Consider the following 19,938-nt stretch of genomic DNA (forward strand, 5'->3'; position numbering starts at 1 on the left):
ATTTCAACCACTCTTACAAACAAAAAAGTAAAACTTAAAAAAAAATCACAAAAAATAAAGTAAAATAAGATCTCTTTTTTTTTTTCACCAATCAAAATCTAAAATCTTTAATTATATGAAAATCATAATTCAAAATAGATTTAACTAATATGAAAATCACAAATCAAAACTTTTTTACACATAATTATATTTATTCAAAATTTTTCATTAAATAAATAAATCATAAACTCAATAAGATATAATGCATTAAATTCATTAATAAACTTAATAATTTTTTAAATAATTTAAAATTAAAATACTCATTAAATCAATGTCATAAATTAATGAATAAAAATTAATTTATAATAACGATATTATTTCTTTTATGCTTGTAACCTTATTTTTACAAATTTTTCATATTAAAAAAATGAAATTTAAATTGAGTGGAACATAATATGCTAGATTGTCAACAAGTTTAAGTTCAACAATTTGAGAATATGACTTGGAACTTAAAATAACTCCTTATTTTTTATTTGCATGTAACTATAATATTATGATTTTTTTTATTAAATTACTAAATATCAAATCAAGTATGATATAAGTATTTTTTATTTATTTATTGAATTTAGTATATTTTAAAAATAATTTTTTAAATAATATTGATAAAAGTTTAATGATTAATTTTATTCATAATTATTAAATTAATAATGATTTTTTACGATAAGAAGTTGTAGATAAAATAAGAGTGCATTTATGAGAAGTGTTTTTAATATTTAAAGGATAAATTTTTTTGAGTGTTATAAATGTTATAAATATTTTTTAAAATTATTATCAAATGTATTTTAAATCTGATAGAGAATATTTAATTCTCAATTTAAGCGAAATTCAAAATAAAATTTTCATATTAGTTCGATGCCGACAAACTTTTTCCTAACACATCGGACAAACCAAACCGACCGTGAATAGAGTTCAACATACAACCAAACACCCTGTACTTGTCAAAGCGGCTTTTGGACGGCCCACGCGAAAACGGGACTGGAAAGAACGGCGCCAAAACGACGTCGTTTGTTGAATTTGCAACCGTTCGCGATAACTCCTGCGTAGAATCCAGACGACTGCGAACATCAGGTGCCTCTGTCATCCGGCTCTCTCTCATGGGGTCTACATTGGGCGACTGGCCTTCGTTCGACCCTCACAATTTCAGCCAGCTTCGGCCCTCCGATCCTTCAAATCCATCAGTATGCTTTGGCTTTATCTAAATTTTATTTATTTTGGGTTTCTCTTCACTCGATTTGATTGTGTGCACAGATGCATTTCATCATTCTTCTTCCATAGTTGCATCTTAGGTTTTCTGGGTGTGCCTGGCTGAGTTCATTAGAATTTCAGGGGCTTGTTGAATTCAAAATATGTATAACCTTTCGTTTCTGAATTTGGACCCTAATCTGTTGTATAGCACTGATCAATCAAGCACTGTGTGTGGAAAATGTTCTGGTTCGAGAGTTCTTAAGTCAAGTAGTAGTATTAGACTATTGTCCTTTCTGATTATGGCTGAAGCTATTGACTCTCTTTTGGTACGTGGAAATAAGGTTTGGGAATGGGAAATCTATCCATTTCCCGTTTGTTACCGTGATTGGATTTCTTATTAGAAATTAGAAATTAGAAATGGGGATAGGAACATGGAAACCAAAACCCACCCTTTTAGAATTTCGATTCCTCTCTTCAACATGGCAGTCTGATTCACATCGATTCCGATTTATACTTCCATTCCTATTCCCAAGTCTCATTTTTGGTCTCACCTGATGGCAACAAAACTGATCTTTCTAGATTTTGTTTGCTCATGTTATTGTTTAATCTTTCAGCTTATTGATCAACATTTTTCTCCTTTCAAGAATCCATTTTAGGCCCTTATTCCTAACTGTTTAATGATGAGTCCAACATATCTTTTCCTCTAATTTTCCATGTACTAAATGCTTATGCTTGTAGAAAATGAACACTCGTTAGCATGAATTATAATTTAACCAAGGCATATGTTCATTTATTAATTTAGACTTGACAATGCACTGGAAATCTCTGAATTGGTTTGAAGCTGTTAAGGGGTTCCAATAGCTTATAAAACTATTGAAGATTGAAAAATGGTCTATTGATGTATGCTAATGTTCAAATAGATTTGTTCAGGACTAGATTATGTTATAATTTTTAGTGAATTTGTCTGAATATTTGCTCTTTATTTGTTTACCCTTGTTGTTTATTCAGTCTAGCCCATTTTCTGACATGGTGTAAGGGTAATTGTTTCTGAGACACATGCCAACCCAGTTTGAGCTCTGTTTCCCTGCTAATGGGAGAGTTGGACTACAACATAGCAGGTTGGGTCAGGTTAAAGATTTAACCGAGGGTCAATCTTATGCATAAAGGCTCAGTCATTGGCTAAGCTCAACCTGTGCTCCAGCAGTAGTTGCTTAACCTGGGTTCAACCCAAGTAATTTTTTATCTTGAGTGATGTGGGTCAGGGTTAGGTGAGGTTTGGTTGGGTTAAATTAGGCTTTTGGTTGCCAAAGAAAGGTCAAATGCAGGTTGTGCTTTTTCAAAATAACTAAAGGAGAAGAGGAGTGTGTATTAACAAAATTTAGACGGCAGCATATTAGCGATGTGGTGATGGTGATCAGAGATGGCATGATGGAAAATTGGTGATGGGGAAGATTGGTGGGTCTGTGGTTTCCCACATGATACTTTGAGAGAAAATGATCTTGATTTGAGAGTTTATCAGCAAAGGTTATTTGCTTTATTTTCTTAAGTCACAAACTCTATTGAAAACCCCAAATGAAACAACGAATGCACAAGAGGTCAGATTCAGGTTACTCAACACCTCAGACCCAATCCACTACCAAAGTAAAATTGTTTTGGAGATTTTCCTGCCCATGCAGCTCCCATGGATCAGGTTGGGTGGGCTGAAATCTGCCTGAGTTGGAGCTCTATGTGAGGGAACTATTTCTTTGAAGACAAAAAGAAAAGTAGGCATTCATTGAATGTAAGCAAGCAATCATTATTGTGAAATGTACTTTATAGCGCATTCATTGTGAATTATAGTTGTGGCTACTTGCTTGTGGTTTTCACTCTCTTATTCTCTTGGAAAACAAGGACCAGGGGAATGAGGGGTGAGTTTCCTTGCAAGTGCTAAGGGGTGAAATGCACTAATTATTTGTAGTTACTTGGATATGTTATTAGGCTTAGATTTGATTACAATTTAGCTAGTGATTATTTTGGAATATTTTCTTTTTGTTTCTGTTTAGGATACACACTGAATTTAACCTGTGTTGATTTTTGTGGAAATTAATTCCACCTTTTCTACAATCTGTCAAAGATATTTCCCCCAATTGCAATAAAGTGCATTGTCTTTATTTTTCTTAAGATGCATTTATGTTTTGTATCAGAAGATGATCCCTGCCACGTATCATCCTACTCACGATCGGACCCTTCCACCACCTGATCAAGGTAATGGACTCCTTACTCTTTCATTTTTGGATTTTTTTCTTATTTTTCATTTGTTTGTTTGATTTATTTATTTACTTTTTGGGAAGGTGTGGTTGGTATATCCACATATTGATAATCATTGTAATAAATCCATATAGAAATTGGTTGATGCTACTGGATCTCGTCTAATTATTTGGTGATGTTATTGTGAATATTTTGTTTTTAACATGTCTTTTGACTGGTATGCCTTTTTTGCTTCTTGAGAATATTTAACTAGATGGACAGATGTTTGCCCCAATTCAACACCATTATGTTGCAAAATGAAACAATTTTAACATAGTGTTAATCCATGAAGTTATATGGACATCCACTTTTCTTTATGGGGAAACCCTAGATAAATAGGCTTCAGAATCACATTTAGATTGGAAACATACATTTATTTGTAGTGCCTGTAGTTAAATAAAATTGGGAGGTTTCTCCCCACTTACACTGAATTTGAATCCAACATCCTTCTTACAGAAACCTATAGTCTCCTAGTGATATGATATCCTTGATGTGTACTCCAGAAAGCACAAGTTCAAAAAAAAAGGGGGGGAAAGACTTGTATGTGAACTTTAGATCTTAAACTTGATGCCGGAGGATTAAGGTAATAGGGGAATTCAAATCCTAAATGCATGACCATCTCATGATGTGCATGATGTGGGTGCTTTACTCATTTCTTGCTTCATAAGTAGTCATAACATGACAGGTACACTTCTGGTAACCTTGGTCACTGAGGCTCAAGCCTTAAGGTTAACCATCAAGGGCCTCAAAGCAATTCTTTGTGATGCTGGCCTGGAGGCATATGGGTGTCCACCACATTGATTGTCCTTTATAGTTGTTGTTCAATGTTCTTTGATAAGTTTCAGGTGAGTCTCTTTAAAGTTTAAACTATTACTCTTTTTATCTTCAGGGTTGTCATTGCACTTCCATCAAACAGTATTTCAAAGTACAGATGGTCTTTCAGTGAAAATTTCAACTATGATTTAAAAAAAGGTCCTAATGCCCTGTAGTTGTGTAACTGACATCTTATTACTTTAAGAAGATTCTCAAATAAAGGTTCTAAATTTGCTGCACTTTGGGGTTTGAAATCTGATTTCAATAACAGTGAAAGAAAGGCCTAATTGCAGCATTTTTGGATTTGAAACCTATTCAATGAAAGGTGATCATGTTGGGGTGCAATAATGCCCACTCTTAGGCCTGGGATAAATCTCCCAAATGATGGTGATGTTGAATACCATAAAAGGCTTGACCTATCTCATTGGATACCAATTGGTTTTCAAATGAGATGGTCAAAGCCTGATTCAAGAATTTGTATAAGAGCCAATGTCATAGGTTCGACTCATGGGAGCCTCTTTTTGGGTTACACAAATGAGGCTAAATACCATTAAAGGTTTGTCCTACATTCACTGGACATTAATTGGTTTTCAAATGAGATGATTGGAGTCCGGTCCAAGAAATTAAGTAACTCTACTTCCTGTAATTTGGATGTTTGCTTCATAAAGTTTGATTCTACCTAGCCACTTTAGTTTCATCTTGCATCTCACCCATCTAAATCCTCATGGCAGTGATATCCACTGAAACCAAAAACATCCTTCTTAGACATTTCTACCAGCGCGCTGAAGAGAAGGTTAGAATTCAGTTCCTTATGTTGAATCAATAAGCACACATAGCAGAACCTAGTTTTTTTAGCAACTCATTTCCTTCCTACCTGCAGTTGAGACCAAAGAGAGCTGCCTCAGAACACCTGACACCAGAGCATGGATGCAAGCAACCCAGAGCTTCTGCCTCAGACTGAGCTTTTCTCCATTGGGAAGTCAAATATCGTCTTCAGCTTGTATATAACTATATATGTATTCCCATACTCAAATGTGTAAACTGAAAGAAGACTTGCTTTATCATTATCGCAAAAAATGCTTAGCCACAGGCTAGTAGATGTTGGGTGTAAAAATCAGATTAAGATATAGCTGGATTATTCCCATCCCAGACAGTGAAATTATGAAATTGTCTTTCTTCTCATACATTCATGCCTTTATTCTTCACATTTTCCTGAAAATCGTCCATTCAGATGCCTTAAAAGGCCAATGGGGTAAGCTCCCAATGCTAGTTATGGTCTTAATCTTAAATATTTGACCTAATTTATGGTCTTAATCATGGATGCTGCATTTCCTCACCAATAAGTTGAGAAATGTGATTTAAGTATATGAATTCTTAGGCCGTGTTTTATTATCAAACAGTTTCAAGGAAAGAAAAAAAAGTGATTTTCTAATATTTGGTTCATTATTAAAAAAAAAAAAATTGAAGGAAAATTTAATGTAATTAAAAGTATTTAGAAAATTTTTAAAGTTATTTTATTTTTATATAAAAAATTTAAAACGAGTGAAATAAATTTGAGGGAGTATGAATGGTTTATTAATTTTAAATTTTTCTTCACATTTTTAGTCTAATTTTTTAAGAATCAAATATAAGGAAAAGAAGCTTAATTGGATGGATATAGTTTGTTTTGAGTTTATAGCCTGTACAATCACTCTTACCATTTTAGAATGCGTTCACTTAATTTAGAGGTATTACCTTTTATGAATATATTAATAGCTTCCTCTTTCTAGTCATCATATGTGATATGACAACTCATTCTCCTTTAAACTTAATTTTTGTGTCCCCAGAGAGAAGTTTCTACGGTCGTGTCCCTAAATTGATCGGACTCCAAGGGAGCTATATCCACGCAATATGCCAATGAGTGTCTATTATATCTGCAATAGACATGCTTCAAATAATCCATTTAAATGGCTATGTCGGTCCAATTATCAAGGCTATGGATAAAATTATTGACGAGGTAAGTCTGAGATGAATGCTGGTCCGCGTAACAAGTCTGGCTAATTTAATATATTTTAGATGCATGCTGGTCCGCGTAACAAGTCTGGTCAGTTTAATATATTTTAATGACTGGGATAAACAAATTCAAATAAATTATTAAAAGATAATTAAAATAAAAAAAATTGCCCATAATTCTGACAAGGGAGTTCCAAATTCTAACAATAGTGCGTCTCCATCCTCTGAGTGTCTACCACGTGTTAAATGAGGTGAGGCTTTGAGGAGCAGTATCCACTCATACTCTGCCACGTAATATCCACGTTACATCTATGTTCACGTGGCAAGACAAAAGTTATATGAATGGGCAATAGGTATACAAATATATGGGCAACTTATTACTTTTATTTTCCAAACAAATTATTCGTGTTTCATGACATTTAGCAATTTTCTGACCTCAAACTTAGTTGGTCAGTAAAATTATCCCAATTTCACCACTCACCACCCCACCCCACTCGCCAATCTCCATCTATGGTCAAGGCTCCTTAAAGGAAAGGAAAAATATATAAGGAAAATGATTTTTTGATTTAAAAATAAAAAAGGATGAAAATTAAATAAAACTACTATTTTAAAATTATTTAATTTTTATATGAAAAAAAAAAAATAAGTGTGATAATTTTTTAAAAAATATATAAAATTATTCGTGTTTCATGACATCTAGGAATTTTCTGACCTTCACTTCATAGTCAGTCATCACAATTCTCTAGTTTCTCTTGCTCTCACCTCACCTCTCGCCAGTCTCCATCCAAAGCTTCCATGGCCATGGCTGCTCCCATTCACGCTTCTTCAATTACCAAAATTTCCTCCACCAAACAAATCTATCCTTTTACTTCACACTATCGTCCTTCTTCACTCGTTCTTTCTCACACTCTGAGTATCCGTTCAACGCTACGGCGGCCGATGGTCGCCGCCGCGGCCACCACGGCCGTCGAAGCGGAGCCGCGTTCGAACTCCACGGCTCCCTCCAAATCTTTGCCCTTCCGAGTCGGGCACGGCTTCGATCTTCATCGGTTGGAGCCCGGGTACCCTCTCATCATTGGCGGCATTGATATTCCTCACGATAGAGGCTGCGAGGCTCACTCGGATGGTAGTTTTTATGTTCTGATTGAATAATTTTGTGATTATGTTTGGTTATTGTGGTTGAATTGAGGTTTGATTGGGATTGCAGGTGATGTGCTGCTTCATTGCGTTGTTGATGCGATTTTGGGTGCTTTGGGGCTTCCTGATATCGGCCAGATTTTCCCGGATTCGGATCCGAAATGGAAGGGAGCTCCATCCTCTGTTTTTATCAAAGAAGCGGTCAGTACGTTTTCATTGTTATTCGCGCCATTTAGATTATTCGACTCAAATGATTCAAACATGCCCATTAGATAGCATCATGTCAGTCTGGATTCAACTGGAATCATTCTATTTGCTGAGCAAGGTGCTTGTTTGAGAATTTTATAGTTACTGCTTTTTGCTCACAACACACCGGCACAAACAGAAACATAGATTATTATATTCACATGGTAATATTTATACTGAACTGAAGTACTGTAGGGCTCCAGTAGCATTTCTTCATGAAGCAAATTCAAAAGCTAAGTTACAATATGAAAAGTTGCCAAAATCAGTGAAAACTTATTTATTCTAGTGCTTATTGTGTACTTGCATTGAAAATTTAGCAGCCTTATTGGTTGTTTTTGTAAATACAATGAGACAGTGTTGCTATACGAGTTCCTACCAGTGGTACTTGTAACGAGTAGTAGTTTTGAGTCTTTTGATCATCATCCTGCGGGAACCTGCAATTTAAAGGTGGTGTCATTCTTTGAATCTTTGGGTTGGAGGCCAAGGCCGACTAAGGTGAGTAAAAATGATTGCTCAGAAATAAAACAAAGCAATCCAAATAGGAGTGATGTAGGACAACCCTAGGATGGTTGCCTACACTCAAGGGTAGGTGGGCTAGGGTTTTATTTTTAGGGTGTAAGGAGAGGAACAAAGAATAAATTTTATGGTAGAGAAAATAAGATAAGAAATAGAGAAAAAATAATAAACAATGAAGAAAAGATGGAAAATCTTAGAGTCTCACTTAGAAGAAATCAATGGAATCTCACCATTGAGGGTTGCAACCTTGCAATGAAAGAAAATATAATATTATTCATAACAATTAATCCATTTGATTTACATTGATTAGCTTATTTATAGGCTTCTCTAAGAAATCCAAAGTCTACTAGGACTCTAATAACCTATTATGATTCTAATTCTAATTATAACATCTAAAGTCTACTAAGACTATAATAACCTATTATGATTCTAATTCTAATTATAACATCCAAAGTCTACTAGTACTCTAATAACCTATCATGACTCAAATTCTAATTATATTATAACTCAACTAGCTAATCCTAATTTGATTCCAACAAATGTTAATCTTACTTTATTACAACTAATACTAATTCCCTTTCTTAATATATATCTTGAAGATTCATCCTCATCAAGGAGTTATGTTTTTTTTTTTTGGAAATACAAAAGTGGAACCATGAAAAATCTTGTTATCTTCACAGGAATGAAAAAAGTAAGCTTCAAATTGAAGTCCTATCATGGTGACTTAATCCACCCAATGGCAGTGAAACAAAGTATGTTTAGAACTATTTTGTTTGTTTCTGGTTGGAATTCATAACTTCGAAATAGGATTCCACTTAGTAAAATTATTAAATCTTTTCATTGAATCTTCATAGGGCATTAACCGACAATGAAAAAGAAACTAATATACCCCAACTATAGATTGCTAAAATAACTTGAATCTGTAACACCTTATATACACACCACATTGTAAATTAATCCATAACAATCAGCTCCCTTTATCAAAATAAAAAGAAACAAACTATGATCACATCCCCAAACTAATACTTCAAAGCACAACCACTCAATAAAATCTATTAAAGATAGTGGACCCACTTGACCATCATTTGGAAGATACCCACAAGATCACTTGTATACATTAGATATAAGGGATTCCTCGAGAGATTGGTTTGTGTGCTCCCCTTAAAAAGTTCTTCGGTTGCGTTCCTTCCAAATTGTTTAGAAATGACAAAAAGGAGTTTTTTTTCCTTGCCTTTCTCATTTTCTAGCCCACAAAGCTTTCATTTTGACCCATTAACAACTCTTTCCCTGAATGAGGGAGAACACATGAAATGCTAAATAAAGAAAATAGAAAGTGCCACAACCTTCTTGCCCTCCCATAATGGATGAGGAGATGGTCAATTGATTCTCCTGTAATTTTACATATGCAACAATTACCCTCCAAAAACCATCCTCTTCTTTTAAGTTGGTCCATGGCTAGGATCTTTCCCCAAGCTGCTTCACACATGAAAAAATGCAGTTTGATAGGAGTCCGACAGCCCCATACTCTGTGAGTGGAAACATATTTCACCCTCAAACTCAAAATGTGGAGACTTCACCAAGAGTTCCCCACTTTTGTTAGCCTTCCACACCATCATGTCCTCCTCTCTGCTACTTCCTAACACATATAGCTTCTGAAGAAGCTCCTCAACATTTATCTATCTACCAATCTTAAAAATGTCTTAATAAGTATGGATCCCACATGACCATCCCGTCCTCTACCTCTTGAATATCATCCACCCATGCATCTTTGGTAGCTGCAGAGGAGAATAGAGATGGAAAGGAGTCTTTTAAGGGAGCACCACTGCACCACACCTCAAATGTTGTTCTGACCTTAAAAAACTCTAATCCTTAGATGCTTCCTGAGGCTATTTGGGATACCTTGGGTGGATGGTGACAAATATTTATTTGCAAAGGGAAAGAGGAACATATGGAACATGAGCACATGAAGCTTGTTTTAGTGCTTGTAAACAAATTAGAAGATTATTCCATGGGTTGGAGCAATATGAACTCTTTGTTTGTGCAGTGAGGGAGATTTGTTGGGAGTGTGAGTCTGTTGTTCCTTTCAGTCTCTGTCCTTAAAATGTAAGGAGTCATTTTTTTTTCTCCTAAAATCTTCGACTTTTTTCATTTGTTCATTTATTTTCTGTTAATCCATGAATATCTCCTGTTTACCTGGTTTTCACCCTCCCATATATCCGCTTTATGTCCCCTGTAGGTGCCTTGTACTTTAATTCATTGTTACCTATAAAAGACAATAATGGCTATGATTGGGCAAGTTCCTTTAAAGATTTAGCTGTAAAACTGGGCAGTGAAACCAAATGCTGAAAGGTACAATGAGAATAATGTTGCAGTTGAATTTTTTTTCTTATGTTCTGTTCAGTTGAAAAAGGGTGAGAAAACAAGGAAGAATTTCATGTTAGGAGCATACCTTGCTTCATGGAGGTCAAGTAGCCTTCATTTTGGAAGGAAAATTTGGACTAGATATCCTTCTGTCAAACATTTTGAAAGAACTTTAGAAATTTCTTAGGCACTGTTTATACATATAATTTTATCACAAGCGCCCAATAAAAACGCATGACCAAAATACAAAGGCAATATACAAAGGATGTCACACAACAAAGACAAAGGAAACAGAAAAAACTTTCCTCCCCTTCACTGGAGTCCAACTAATCAGTAAGCCTAAAGAGAACGTAGCCACATCAACACACTTTTTAGACCACAGAAAAGATCACAAGGGAAGGAGTTTTTGAGCTCTTGATATGTCAAACTATCTACTATTTATCTTCCTCCATATATTCCATACTAAGCATAGTGGAGCATCTCCTATGCCTGCACGATAGACTCTCTCTTATTAAATATGGCATTGCCCATGTAACTCCAAATCTCTCCTTTTTAACTGATCCAAAGCCAAAGCCTTCCACACTGCTTCCCAACCAAAGAAGCCCACCTTCACACAGCCACAAATTCCAAACTACTTGTATGGGAAATGCCTCTCCTCCCTCTGATTCTATAAATGAATAGAAAACTTTGACCGAAAAATTTACCATTCTTGGCTCCCAATCAACTGCTTATATGTGATTACCCTCAGGATAGATTTCAGAATAGAGATAATATCGTGAGCATACTGTTTTTTCTGCCAGTTGTCTAAAATACTATAATTAAAGGATATTAGTATTGCCTGTCAGTGAGAATTGAAATGGTCCATATCCTAAAAGAAGACACGGAACTGGTCAAGTTGATGAAAACTACACAATTGATATACAAACTAGGTAGTTTCTAGTAACCTGAATATGGATAGTATGTGATCAGAAATAAGCCACAAACTGAACTTGGTGGCAGAATCCATCAACTGTTAGGTGTTAACTAGTGTTTGAAATCAGTAACTGGTATTCTACATTCTAATACTTTATAAGCATTTGTACACGCTAACTCTGTAACTTAGTAGTTAAGGTCGTATTCTTGTTGTGAGTACTGTAGCAAATTTGATGCAATAAGTTCCTTCTGGCTAAAATGCATTCTTACATGATAGTATAGCAATATAAGCCATTAGAAATTTCGGTTCAACAAAAAAGCAGGAAAAAAAAAAAAGATGTTTTGAACACCCTTTCACATGATTACTTTAGTTTTATCCAAGGTTGCCTTATCAGAAGTGACAGACTAACATGCATTTTTTTCACTTTCCTTCTTGGGAATGTAGGGGTAGATGATGAAGAATTATGGTTCTAAGCAGTTGAATCAATATGTATAATCAAGCCAATCCTCTCTGATATGTTTCATTTCAGGTTAGACTTATGCATGAAGCAGGCTATGAGATTGGAAATTTAGATGCCACTTTGATTCTTCAAAGACCCAAACTAAGCCCGCACAAGGAGGCTATCAGGTCGAACTTATCACAACTGCTTGGGGCAGACCCTTCTGTGGTAAATCTGAAAGCTAAAACTCATGAGAAGGTTGACAGCCTTGGGGAAAATCGGAGTATTGCAGCTCACACTGTGGTTCTTCTTATGAGGAAGTAGACAATCCCATTTAAAAAGTCTGATAATTGTACTTTATAAGCATAATGTATACAACTTGCGCACACTCATAATTCAGTCCCCTCACAGTTGGACACAATATTTGGTTGGAATAGAACATTCATGGAGCTTGATCTTGAATTTATTCCCTCCCTTCCCCCCCCAGCTTCGGTTTTAAGTTTTCAGGGAAGTCAGTAACATAGTATTAGAATCATGGTTAATGAGAGTTCTGAGTCTCTCATACTGTTTTTACACTGAAATTGACAGAAAACTCTTTTCTTCCTATATTTCCGTTACCAGGCCACATACACTCATAAGATGGTTTTGCTCCCAGTCGGATGCATTACCATCCTGCAATAAAACTAAGGAAAAATCTAGGGTACCAAATTGGTCCCCATCGAACATTAAGGTATAAAAAAATAAGACTAAGGTACAACATAATCGAATCATGCACCAAGGATAACTAAGGAGACTCGGTATAAAATAATAAGAGCTGATTTGTGTATATGACAGTGTCACTGGTGTTTGTTATTCTTTTTTATATATAACAAAACGTGCCCTTTGATGTCTTAAAAATAAATAGTATTAGATTTTATGGTTTCTATTATTTTTAGACATGGAAAGATATTCTAAATTATTAAGATGGTGGGTGGGATTGGAGATCTGAACGACCACCGGCCAGTTCATCTCATCACCACAAGTGGGATGAAACCTACCCCGTCTTTTATCGAATCATGTCTCTCCAAATTCTGAAACGTCGGTTTGATTCATCGGTTTCTTCTTTAACTTTAGTCATCACTCGTCTGCCTAGCCAACCAAAAAAGAACAGGTGCTTTCAGTTCTTTTCTTTGTAGGTAGTACAGAACAAGCCTTTTTGCATATGGACTTGTGCATATCACCATTCGGGAAAGTTGTGCACGGGATATGATGGCTTTTGAATTAGCCATAAAGTGATCACCACTTCTCCTTAATTTGAATTGAAACATAATGTCCATATCCAAATTCAGGAGAAATGTACCACGTTCTCAAACTTAGAACTACTGCAATAAATTTCTGAAAAATGTTGAAGGTGTGAATATATAAAAATTGGTTTCTTTCCTTTCACAGCCTGCGTGTCCTTCAAGTAACAAATTTTCACTGAAGAACAAAACAAAAGCAAGAAAAATGCCTTAAAAAGAAACAGAAGAAAGCGCAAAATTATTCAATTTTGGCAGCCTTGAATCCAGCTTATGGGCCTTTTGGGTTTGCCTGAGGATGGGCTCTAATCCCAAGCCTATCCTTGAGCTAGATTATTTATTTATTTGCCTACTTATAAGTTAGGTTCCGATAGCTACTTTTTTCAAAGGTATTTTTTTCATATCCATCCAAAAAGTTTCTTTCATAAGATGTCATGTGGGCCTTATTGTTTTATATCCCAGCAAATCTGATTTATATACTTGTACCTTTATTCTAAACTCCAAAACACTTTTAATAAAAAATAGTTATTTAATATTTGTTTTTTTATAGATTTTTTTTTAAAAGAATTTGTTTTAAAAATAGATATTTTCTAAAAACATATTATTGTCACTTATTTTTAGGAGTTGTTTTAAAAAATAATCATATAAACCTGGAGAATAATTAAAAATCAATCACTACAAAAAAAAATGGTTTTAAAATTAAGAACCTTATGATTTTGTTTGAATTAACTATACCTAATATAATTAAAATTAATTAAAAATTTAAATATTTTAAAATTATTTAATCATTATATAATTCCTTTAGTTTTTTTTCCATTTTTTCTTTTTTATTTTATTTTTCTCATATTTTCTTTTGAATTTGATTGAAAAACCAAACATAAAACAAGTTGTTTTCAAAAACATCCCCCAAAAGCCCTTGTACCAAATTACCAAGGAGTTGGACCAGGTCAAAGTGAAAGCTGAGAGTATTAATTTAATGGTGGTCCTGTGTCAGACTTCATTTGATTCGAAAAAAAAAAGTCAAAAAGGCCAATTTCAACTAAGAATGAAACACAGTCAAAAATGCTGGTCCAATTAGACATTTAGCAGACTACGAAAATTCTTGTGGATTGCCATAAATAACTAATTACAGCCACCCATATGGATCCTTGACCCACATCTTATGAGGTCAGAATTTTCCAACACGCCTTCTAAAGTGTGTTTTGGAAAGAAAATTGGGTCACTTCTACTCTCTTGGTCTTTCAGTACTCATCTGAGGCGATTCATTTATGCGTACATGCTTTCTAATTTGAATATCTCCTTTGAAGATCTACTCTTTTTCTTTTTTCCTTTTTTGGTATCATGTCAAAAAATGCAACCCAATAAACATCCACCAAAAATATCACGTGATTAAAAATATTTCAAAATTTTAACAACTATTTTATTTTATTTCTTCATACTTATGTTGAATATATTTTGTATAAGTTTCAAATTTTTGAAACTCCATTCAACAATACAGACTCATAACTCATTCAAGGTTCAACATGCTATCCAAATCACTACTATAAATTTTATTTTTTATTTTCTAATTTATTGCTCATTGGGGAAATAGCTCTAAGATTTCATTTATTTTCTTATTTATTTTTACATGGCAATGTTAGCTTTAGTTCCAAACGTCCAGGGGGTATATAAAGAAATTAAATGATAAGAGAAAAGTTATAAAATTCTTTTTTGCTTAATTATCCTTAAAAAAATTTTAAAAAAGAAAATTAAATTATTAATAAATATATATATATTTTAAATTTTTTAAAGAAAATTTAGGAAGAAATTTATTTGTAGCTCTTGTTGTTTCCTTTGATATTCTTTTCCTCAAATTTTGTATGAGAATAACTAAACATAACTTAAAAAAAACGGTATGAACCAAAAAATATGCCAGGGGGCCATGGGTTTTGATTATAATTGAGTTTGAAAGTCATATTAATTAATTAATTATCTCTATTGTTGATCTGCCCAAAAATCAAACCATTCATAGGTGTATTTTTACCAGACAAAAAAGTTGAGTAGACGGGGTTTGTGGGTTAGGCCAGCCCAACGAAAATAGCTGATTTTTTTTTCCGTTTCAATACCATTCTGTTTTACTTCAATTTCTTTCCACTTTAAGTAAGTATTTATCATTTAAACAATGAGAAATCAAAATGGTCTACAACAGGCGTGTCAAACGTGAGGAAATTGACGAAAGCTTTTTGCAGAGAAAATGACTTAACCTCTACTCTTTTGTTCTCTCTTCCAACCTACGTGTATCTTATTTTTCATACTTGTACTAAATAAACGTGACTCACTGTTGAACAATCTAGAAAGACCACCATGGATGATTAGATTCATAGACCCTTATTTTGAATTGAATGCACCAGATCAGACATATTTTCAATCAAATAAATTATGTTCCATTTGTCCCAAATTTTAGTACTAATTTTCATGATAAAAAGTTGGATAAAATCAGAATATTCCTTTTCGAAAAGATAGTAGACCTATATGGGTAGGATTACTGTTCAAGATCTTTCTTAAAAACATAAGATCAGTTCTTGTCTCGTCCATTTGATGTGAACTGCATATCGAATAAGAGTCGGTAGTTTTCTACATGTAATTCACACGTAATTTATACGTGTAATGTGTTTGTGTATGTGGGTGGTCATTTCCATCTGTTAATAGGGGTAGGTGGTCAGTCCAAAAATTGCCAGTAATAGAAGCATCAAATGGGACCAAAAAAAATTAATGCCCATCCCTCCCACATCCGCGTGCTAACGTCTGAAATGACCTCATCTTGTAGGGTGTTGGTGAGAGGTGAGAAAGTTTGAAACATCTTCTTCACACGACATGTAGCCATTATATTCCACCCTTCTAATAGTTTGAACCGAGTATAAATGATTTTGGGTAAAATTCATCTCGTCGTATCTAACTCATTTAATAAATAATTTTTTTTGGGGTCAATTCCTATAACACAAATTTGACTTAAATTAATAAATTTAATAATCTTATTATTAAATCTAAATATAATTTAATAATATTATTAGTATTTGAATAATTCTACATATTTCAAAGAAGGAGCTTTGACCCTTCCAGGAACCTTCACAAATCAGAGACCGCATTACACCTATATATATTGAGTAGTGAAGGAGTACTTGGGATCATCAGACTTGTGTGCTTGTTGAATTGAGAACCAACCACTTCAAAGACCGTCTTTTCTCTCTCGCCTTCTGTAAATTCTCTTCATTCACACATTTTTTACCCCATTTCTCTCAGATCCTTGAATTCGGAATCATGGGGTACATGAGTAATCAACAGCAGTTGTTGTCCAAGATAGCAACCAACAATGGCCATGGCGAAAATTCTCCTTATTTTGATGGGTGGAAGGCATATGATAGCGATCCATATCATTCTATTGAAAACCCTGGGGGGGTTATCCAGATGGGTCTTGCAGAAAACCAGGTAACAAGGACAGCATGTAGTTTTCTTGTTTTTAGGTTTTTGTGCTAAAAACTTAGACCTAATTATCTTCTATTCTTGGTTGCTAGCAGCTTTCCTTTGATATAATTGAAGAGTGGCTTCTGAAGAACCCAAAAGCTTCCATTTGTACTGTGGAAGGAATGAGCGAATTCAGGGATGTTGCTATCTTTCAGGACTATCATGGCCTAAGAGAGTTCAGAAATGTACTAAACAAAGAACCCTTTTGGCTAATCTTTGTGCTGATCTATCGATTAAAACAATAAATATTGATCTCTAGTTTTATTATACATGATGCAGGCTGTGGCCAAGTTTATGGGAAAAGTGAGAGGAGATAGAGTCGTATTCGATCCCGACCGCATTGTAATGAGCGGTGGAGCCACCGGCGCTCATGAGCTGGTCACCTTCTGCTTGGCTGATCCTGGTGATGCATTCCTGGTCCCCACGCCTTACTACCCAGGGTAATAATAACAATAATACATCAAGTTATTTATTGTTTCCTTACCTCTTTGTTACATATTTTATATCTGCAATGGCGAGAATTAATAATAATGTAGGTCGGTCAGTGGATTAGGTGAATCATTAGACCAACTTAGGATTTAAATTTATTAGGGTCAAACTCTTTTCTACATATTCTTGTCACTGTTTGGCAGCTGAAAAAGAGGGTGGTTAACCTACTGCTTATACTAAAATTAAAGCATGCATAAACTACATGGTCAACACCACAGCAGTGATTAATTTCTTTCTGTCAACATCTTAATAATTAAGCCATTGAGCCAACTTGAATTATTGGTGGGGGCATCAATGTAACCAATTTACCAATGAAACCAAGAAAATTAGTGCACAGCTCCTTTTCACTCGTAGAAATTCTCGAATGTCCCTTCTTCTGACGAGCATTGAAAAGTATTGAACAAACGTGAGGTCCATCCTTCTCCATTAATGAGCACTACTAAGCTTTCAGCCACTTGTGTAGAAGAATCTGTTTCTTGGATTAGGTCAAGCGGTTCCTGGCCAAATTTCAAGAAGACTTTCTACCTTTATTAGCTGGATGTGTACGACTTTTCTCTTAGTCTGTCCGTAGTAATTGTTGATACGTTATCATTCCCACCAACTACTTCTACGTACCTGCTTGATATGCCATATATAATACGGAAAAAAATAAAAACAAAAAATGCAAAAACTATGAACATACAAATATATATATATATATACTGGTATTTTCATGAGCTTGAACTAGAGAGACTACAAAGATTGGCAAGTCTAACAAATTGAATTTTTGGCATTGAATTTCAGATTTGATAGAGACTTGAGGTGGAGAACAGGAGTGCAACTCCTTCCAGTTGTTTGCGAAAGCTCTAACGATTTCAAGATTACCAGAGAAGCATTGGAAGCGGCATATGAGAAAGCCCAAGAGGACAACATCAAAGTGAAAGGCTTGCTCATAACCAATCCATCAAACCCGTTGGGGACAGTCCTGGACAGGGAGACACTGAAAAGTCTAGTGACCTTCGTCACTGAAAAAAGCATCCACCTCATCAGTGACGAAATATACGCTGCCACCGTCTTCAGCTCACCCGGCTTCATTGGCGTCTCAGAGATAATAGATGAAATGGAATGCAACCGTGACCTCATCCACATCGTCTATAGTCTCTCCAAGGACATGGGCTTTCCTGGATTTAGAGTCGGCATTGTGTATTCATACAACGATGATGTAGTGAACATCGGCCGCAAGATGTCGAGCTTCGGACTGGTTTCTTCACAGACCCAACACCTAATCGCATCAATGCTATCAGATGATGAGTTTGTTGAGAGCTTCATTACCAAGAACTCAGAGAAGCTGGCCACAAGGTATAAGACCTTCTCTAGGGGACTATCCCAAGTGGGCATTGGCTGTCTTAAGAGCAATGCGGGTCTCTTTTTCTGGATGGACTTGCGTAGACTCCTCAAGGAGCCGACAGTTGAGGCTGAGATGGCACTGTGGCGTCTGATAATCAATGAAGTCAAGCTCAATGTTTCACCTGGCTCATCCTTCCATTGCTCGGAGCCTGGCTGGTTTAGGGTTTGCTTTGCAAACATGGATGATGAAACCATGGAAGTGGCCCTACGAAGGATCCGGAACTTTGTGCTTAAAGCCAAAGAAAAGGAGGTGTCTGCCAAGAGACAGCGTTGGCAAAACAATCTCAAAGTCCGCTTATCATTCAGAGGATTGGATGAGCCGCACTTGATGTCCCCTCACTCTCCTATTCCTCAATCACCCCTTGTCCGAGCAAGGACTTGAGTACAAAAATTGGAAACTATGCCTCAGGTAATTGTCGGATGTGTTTTTTCCCCGTGCAAATGCAGGGAGTTTATAGTAGAATGCTGAATTAATTTACATCACTGGTCGCGATATTTACCGGATTCTCGTTTTGATCGAAGTGTCTGATCAAAACATTTGTTCCCGTGGGTTTGCTTTAATCCACAAATGGATTTATGCAACTTGCATATCAAATGCTCTGGCCCTTCACCGATCTGTAGCCTGTAATTTTTCCCACATGGAGGATGATGCAACTTTCATCGACCATGTAGGAGTAGATACGTTCAAATGTGTATTTTTATTTTTTAGCATCAAATTTGAAGCAAATATTGGTGCTGAAAATGGATAGTATTTGTAAGCACGCAGTGTGATTTAAGTACATGAGATGTAAAAGGATCTTTGTGGACGCTCATAAATAAATTGTTTCTTTCCTTTCTTTTCTTAAAAGTCTCTACTTAAATGTGAAAATGCGGCTGATCATATCAATCGATTTTCTCAGAAGAAAGCTTTTCATTTGATTACATATATATGCAGCTGCAATCCTCTTTCTCGATCAACCCCACTAGAAATAGCAACAGGGCATGCAATCAACTTTTCAATATTTCCTCATCATTTTTGCAACAACCGTATATTCTAATTTATGAATACATCATTCATATATAAAATTTGTACTGTTTAATGTATCCTACACATCTGACATGAAAATTTGTTTTAGGACATATTCGGAGCTCCGTGTGGAATTTGACATGTTCTGTTGTGTTTCAAACTATAGCGTCTGACTGTGTCGGCCCATAAAATCCATGGGCATGAATTAATGGGTAACCCTCAAACTACCTTTAAAAATTTTCTACATTTTGGAAAACATTCTACATATTTCAAAGAAGTATAGCTTTGACCCTTCAAGGAAACTGGTTCAATTAAGAATCAATCACTTCAAAGTCCACCTCTCTTGATCACT

The 19,938-nt window shown here is 35.2% G+C and overlaps 3 protein-coding genes across 4 annotated transcripts; all 3 read left to right on the forward strand.

Annotated features, from left to right (window-relative positions):
* Positions 1–1,046: 1,046 nt before the first annotated feature.
* LOC117927022 (DET1- and DDB1-associated protein 1) lies at positions 1,047–5,507 on the forward strand. 2 transcript variants are annotated; one of them, XM_034846395.1, is made up of 4 exons: positions 1,047–1,217; positions 3,411–3,468; positions 5,055–5,116; positions 5,204–5,507. In XM_034846395.1, the coding sequence occupies exons 1-4, from the start codon at positions 1,134–1,136 to the stop codon at positions 5,282–5,284; spliced, it is 285 nt and encodes a 94-aa protein (XP_034702286.1). In that variant the 5' UTR covers positions 1,047–1,133; the 3' UTR covers positions 5,285–5,507. The 2 variants fall into 2 exon arrangements, with proteins under 2 accessions (XP_034702286.1, XP_034702280.1); XM_034846389.1 differs by having other exon boundaries at positions 1,056–1,217; positions 3,408–3,468.
* A 1,517-nt stretch (positions 5,508–7,024) lies between these two features.
* LOC117932334 (2-C-methyl-D-erythritol 2,4-cyclodiphosphate synthase, chloroplastic) lies at positions 7,025–12,393 on the forward strand. Its single transcript, XM_034853550.1, has 3 exons — positions 7,025–7,441; positions 7,523–7,653; positions 12,018–12,393. The coding sequence occupies exons 1-3, from the start codon at positions 7,111–7,113 to the stop codon at positions 12,249–12,251; spliced, it is 696 nt and encodes a 231-aa protein (XP_034709441.1). The 5' UTR covers positions 7,025–7,110; the 3' UTR covers positions 12,252–12,393.
* Positions 12,394–16,354: 3,961 nt separating this feature from the next.
* LOC117932327 (1-aminocyclopropane-1-carboxylate synthase) lies at positions 16,355–19,420 on the forward strand. The gene is made up of 4 exons (XM_034853537.1): positions 16,355–16,669; positions 16,759–16,890; positions 16,985–17,145; positions 17,978–19,420. The coding sequence occupies exons 1-4, from the start codon at positions 16,502–16,504 to the stop codon at positions 18,960–18,962; spliced, it is 1,446 nt and encodes a 481-aa protein (XP_034709428.1). The 5' UTR covers positions 16,355–16,501; the 3' UTR covers positions 18,963–19,420.
* Positions 19,421–19,938: the final 518 nt, after the last annotated feature.

The sequence above is a fragment of the Vitis riparia genome, chromosome 2 (assembly GCF_004353265.1).
Source record: "Vitis riparia cultivar Riparia Gloire de Montpellier isolate 1030 chromosome 2, EGFV_Vit.rip_1.0, whole genome shotgun sequence".
NCBI classification, from domain to species: Eukaryota; Viridiplantae; Streptophyta; class Magnoliopsida; order Vitales; family Vitaceae; genus Vitis; species Vitis riparia.

Coding starts and splice junctions, on each gene's coding strand:
- LOC117927022 (XM_034846389.1), top strand. CDS start 1,134: ATGGGGTCTACATTGGGCGACTGGCCTTCGTTCGACCCTCACAATTTC. Junction 1,218..3,407: donor CCGATCCTTCAAATCCATCA/GTATGCTTTGGC, acceptor GTTTTGTATCAG/AAGATGATCCCTGCCACGTA. Junction 5,117..5,203: donor ACCAGCGCGCTGAAGAGAAG/GTTAGAATTCAG, acceptor TCCTACCTGCAG/TTGAGACCAAAGAGAGCTGC.
- LOC117932334 (XM_034853550.1), top strand. CDS start 7,111: ATGGCCATGGCTGCTCCCATTCACGCTTCTTCAATTACCAAAATTTCC. Junction 7,442..7,522: donor CTGCGAGGCTCACTCGGATG/GTAGTTTTTATG, acceptor TTGGGATTGCAG/GTGATGTGCTGCTTCATTGC. Junction 7,654..12,017: donor CTGTTTTTATCAAAGAAGCG/GTCAGTACGTTT, acceptor GTTTCATTTCAG/GTTAGACTTATGCATGAAGC.
- LOC117932327 (XM_034853537.1), top strand. CDS start 16,502: ATGGGGTACATGAGTAATCAACAGCAGTTGTTGTCCAAGATAGCAACC. Junction 16,670..16,758: donor TGGGTCTTGCAGAAAACCAG/GTAACAAGGACA, acceptor GGTTGCTAGCAG/CTTTCCTTTGATATAATTGA. Junction 16,891..16,984: donor GCCTAAGAGAGTTCAGAAAT/GTACTAAACAAA, acceptor TACATGATGCAG/GCTGTGGCCAAGTTTATGGG.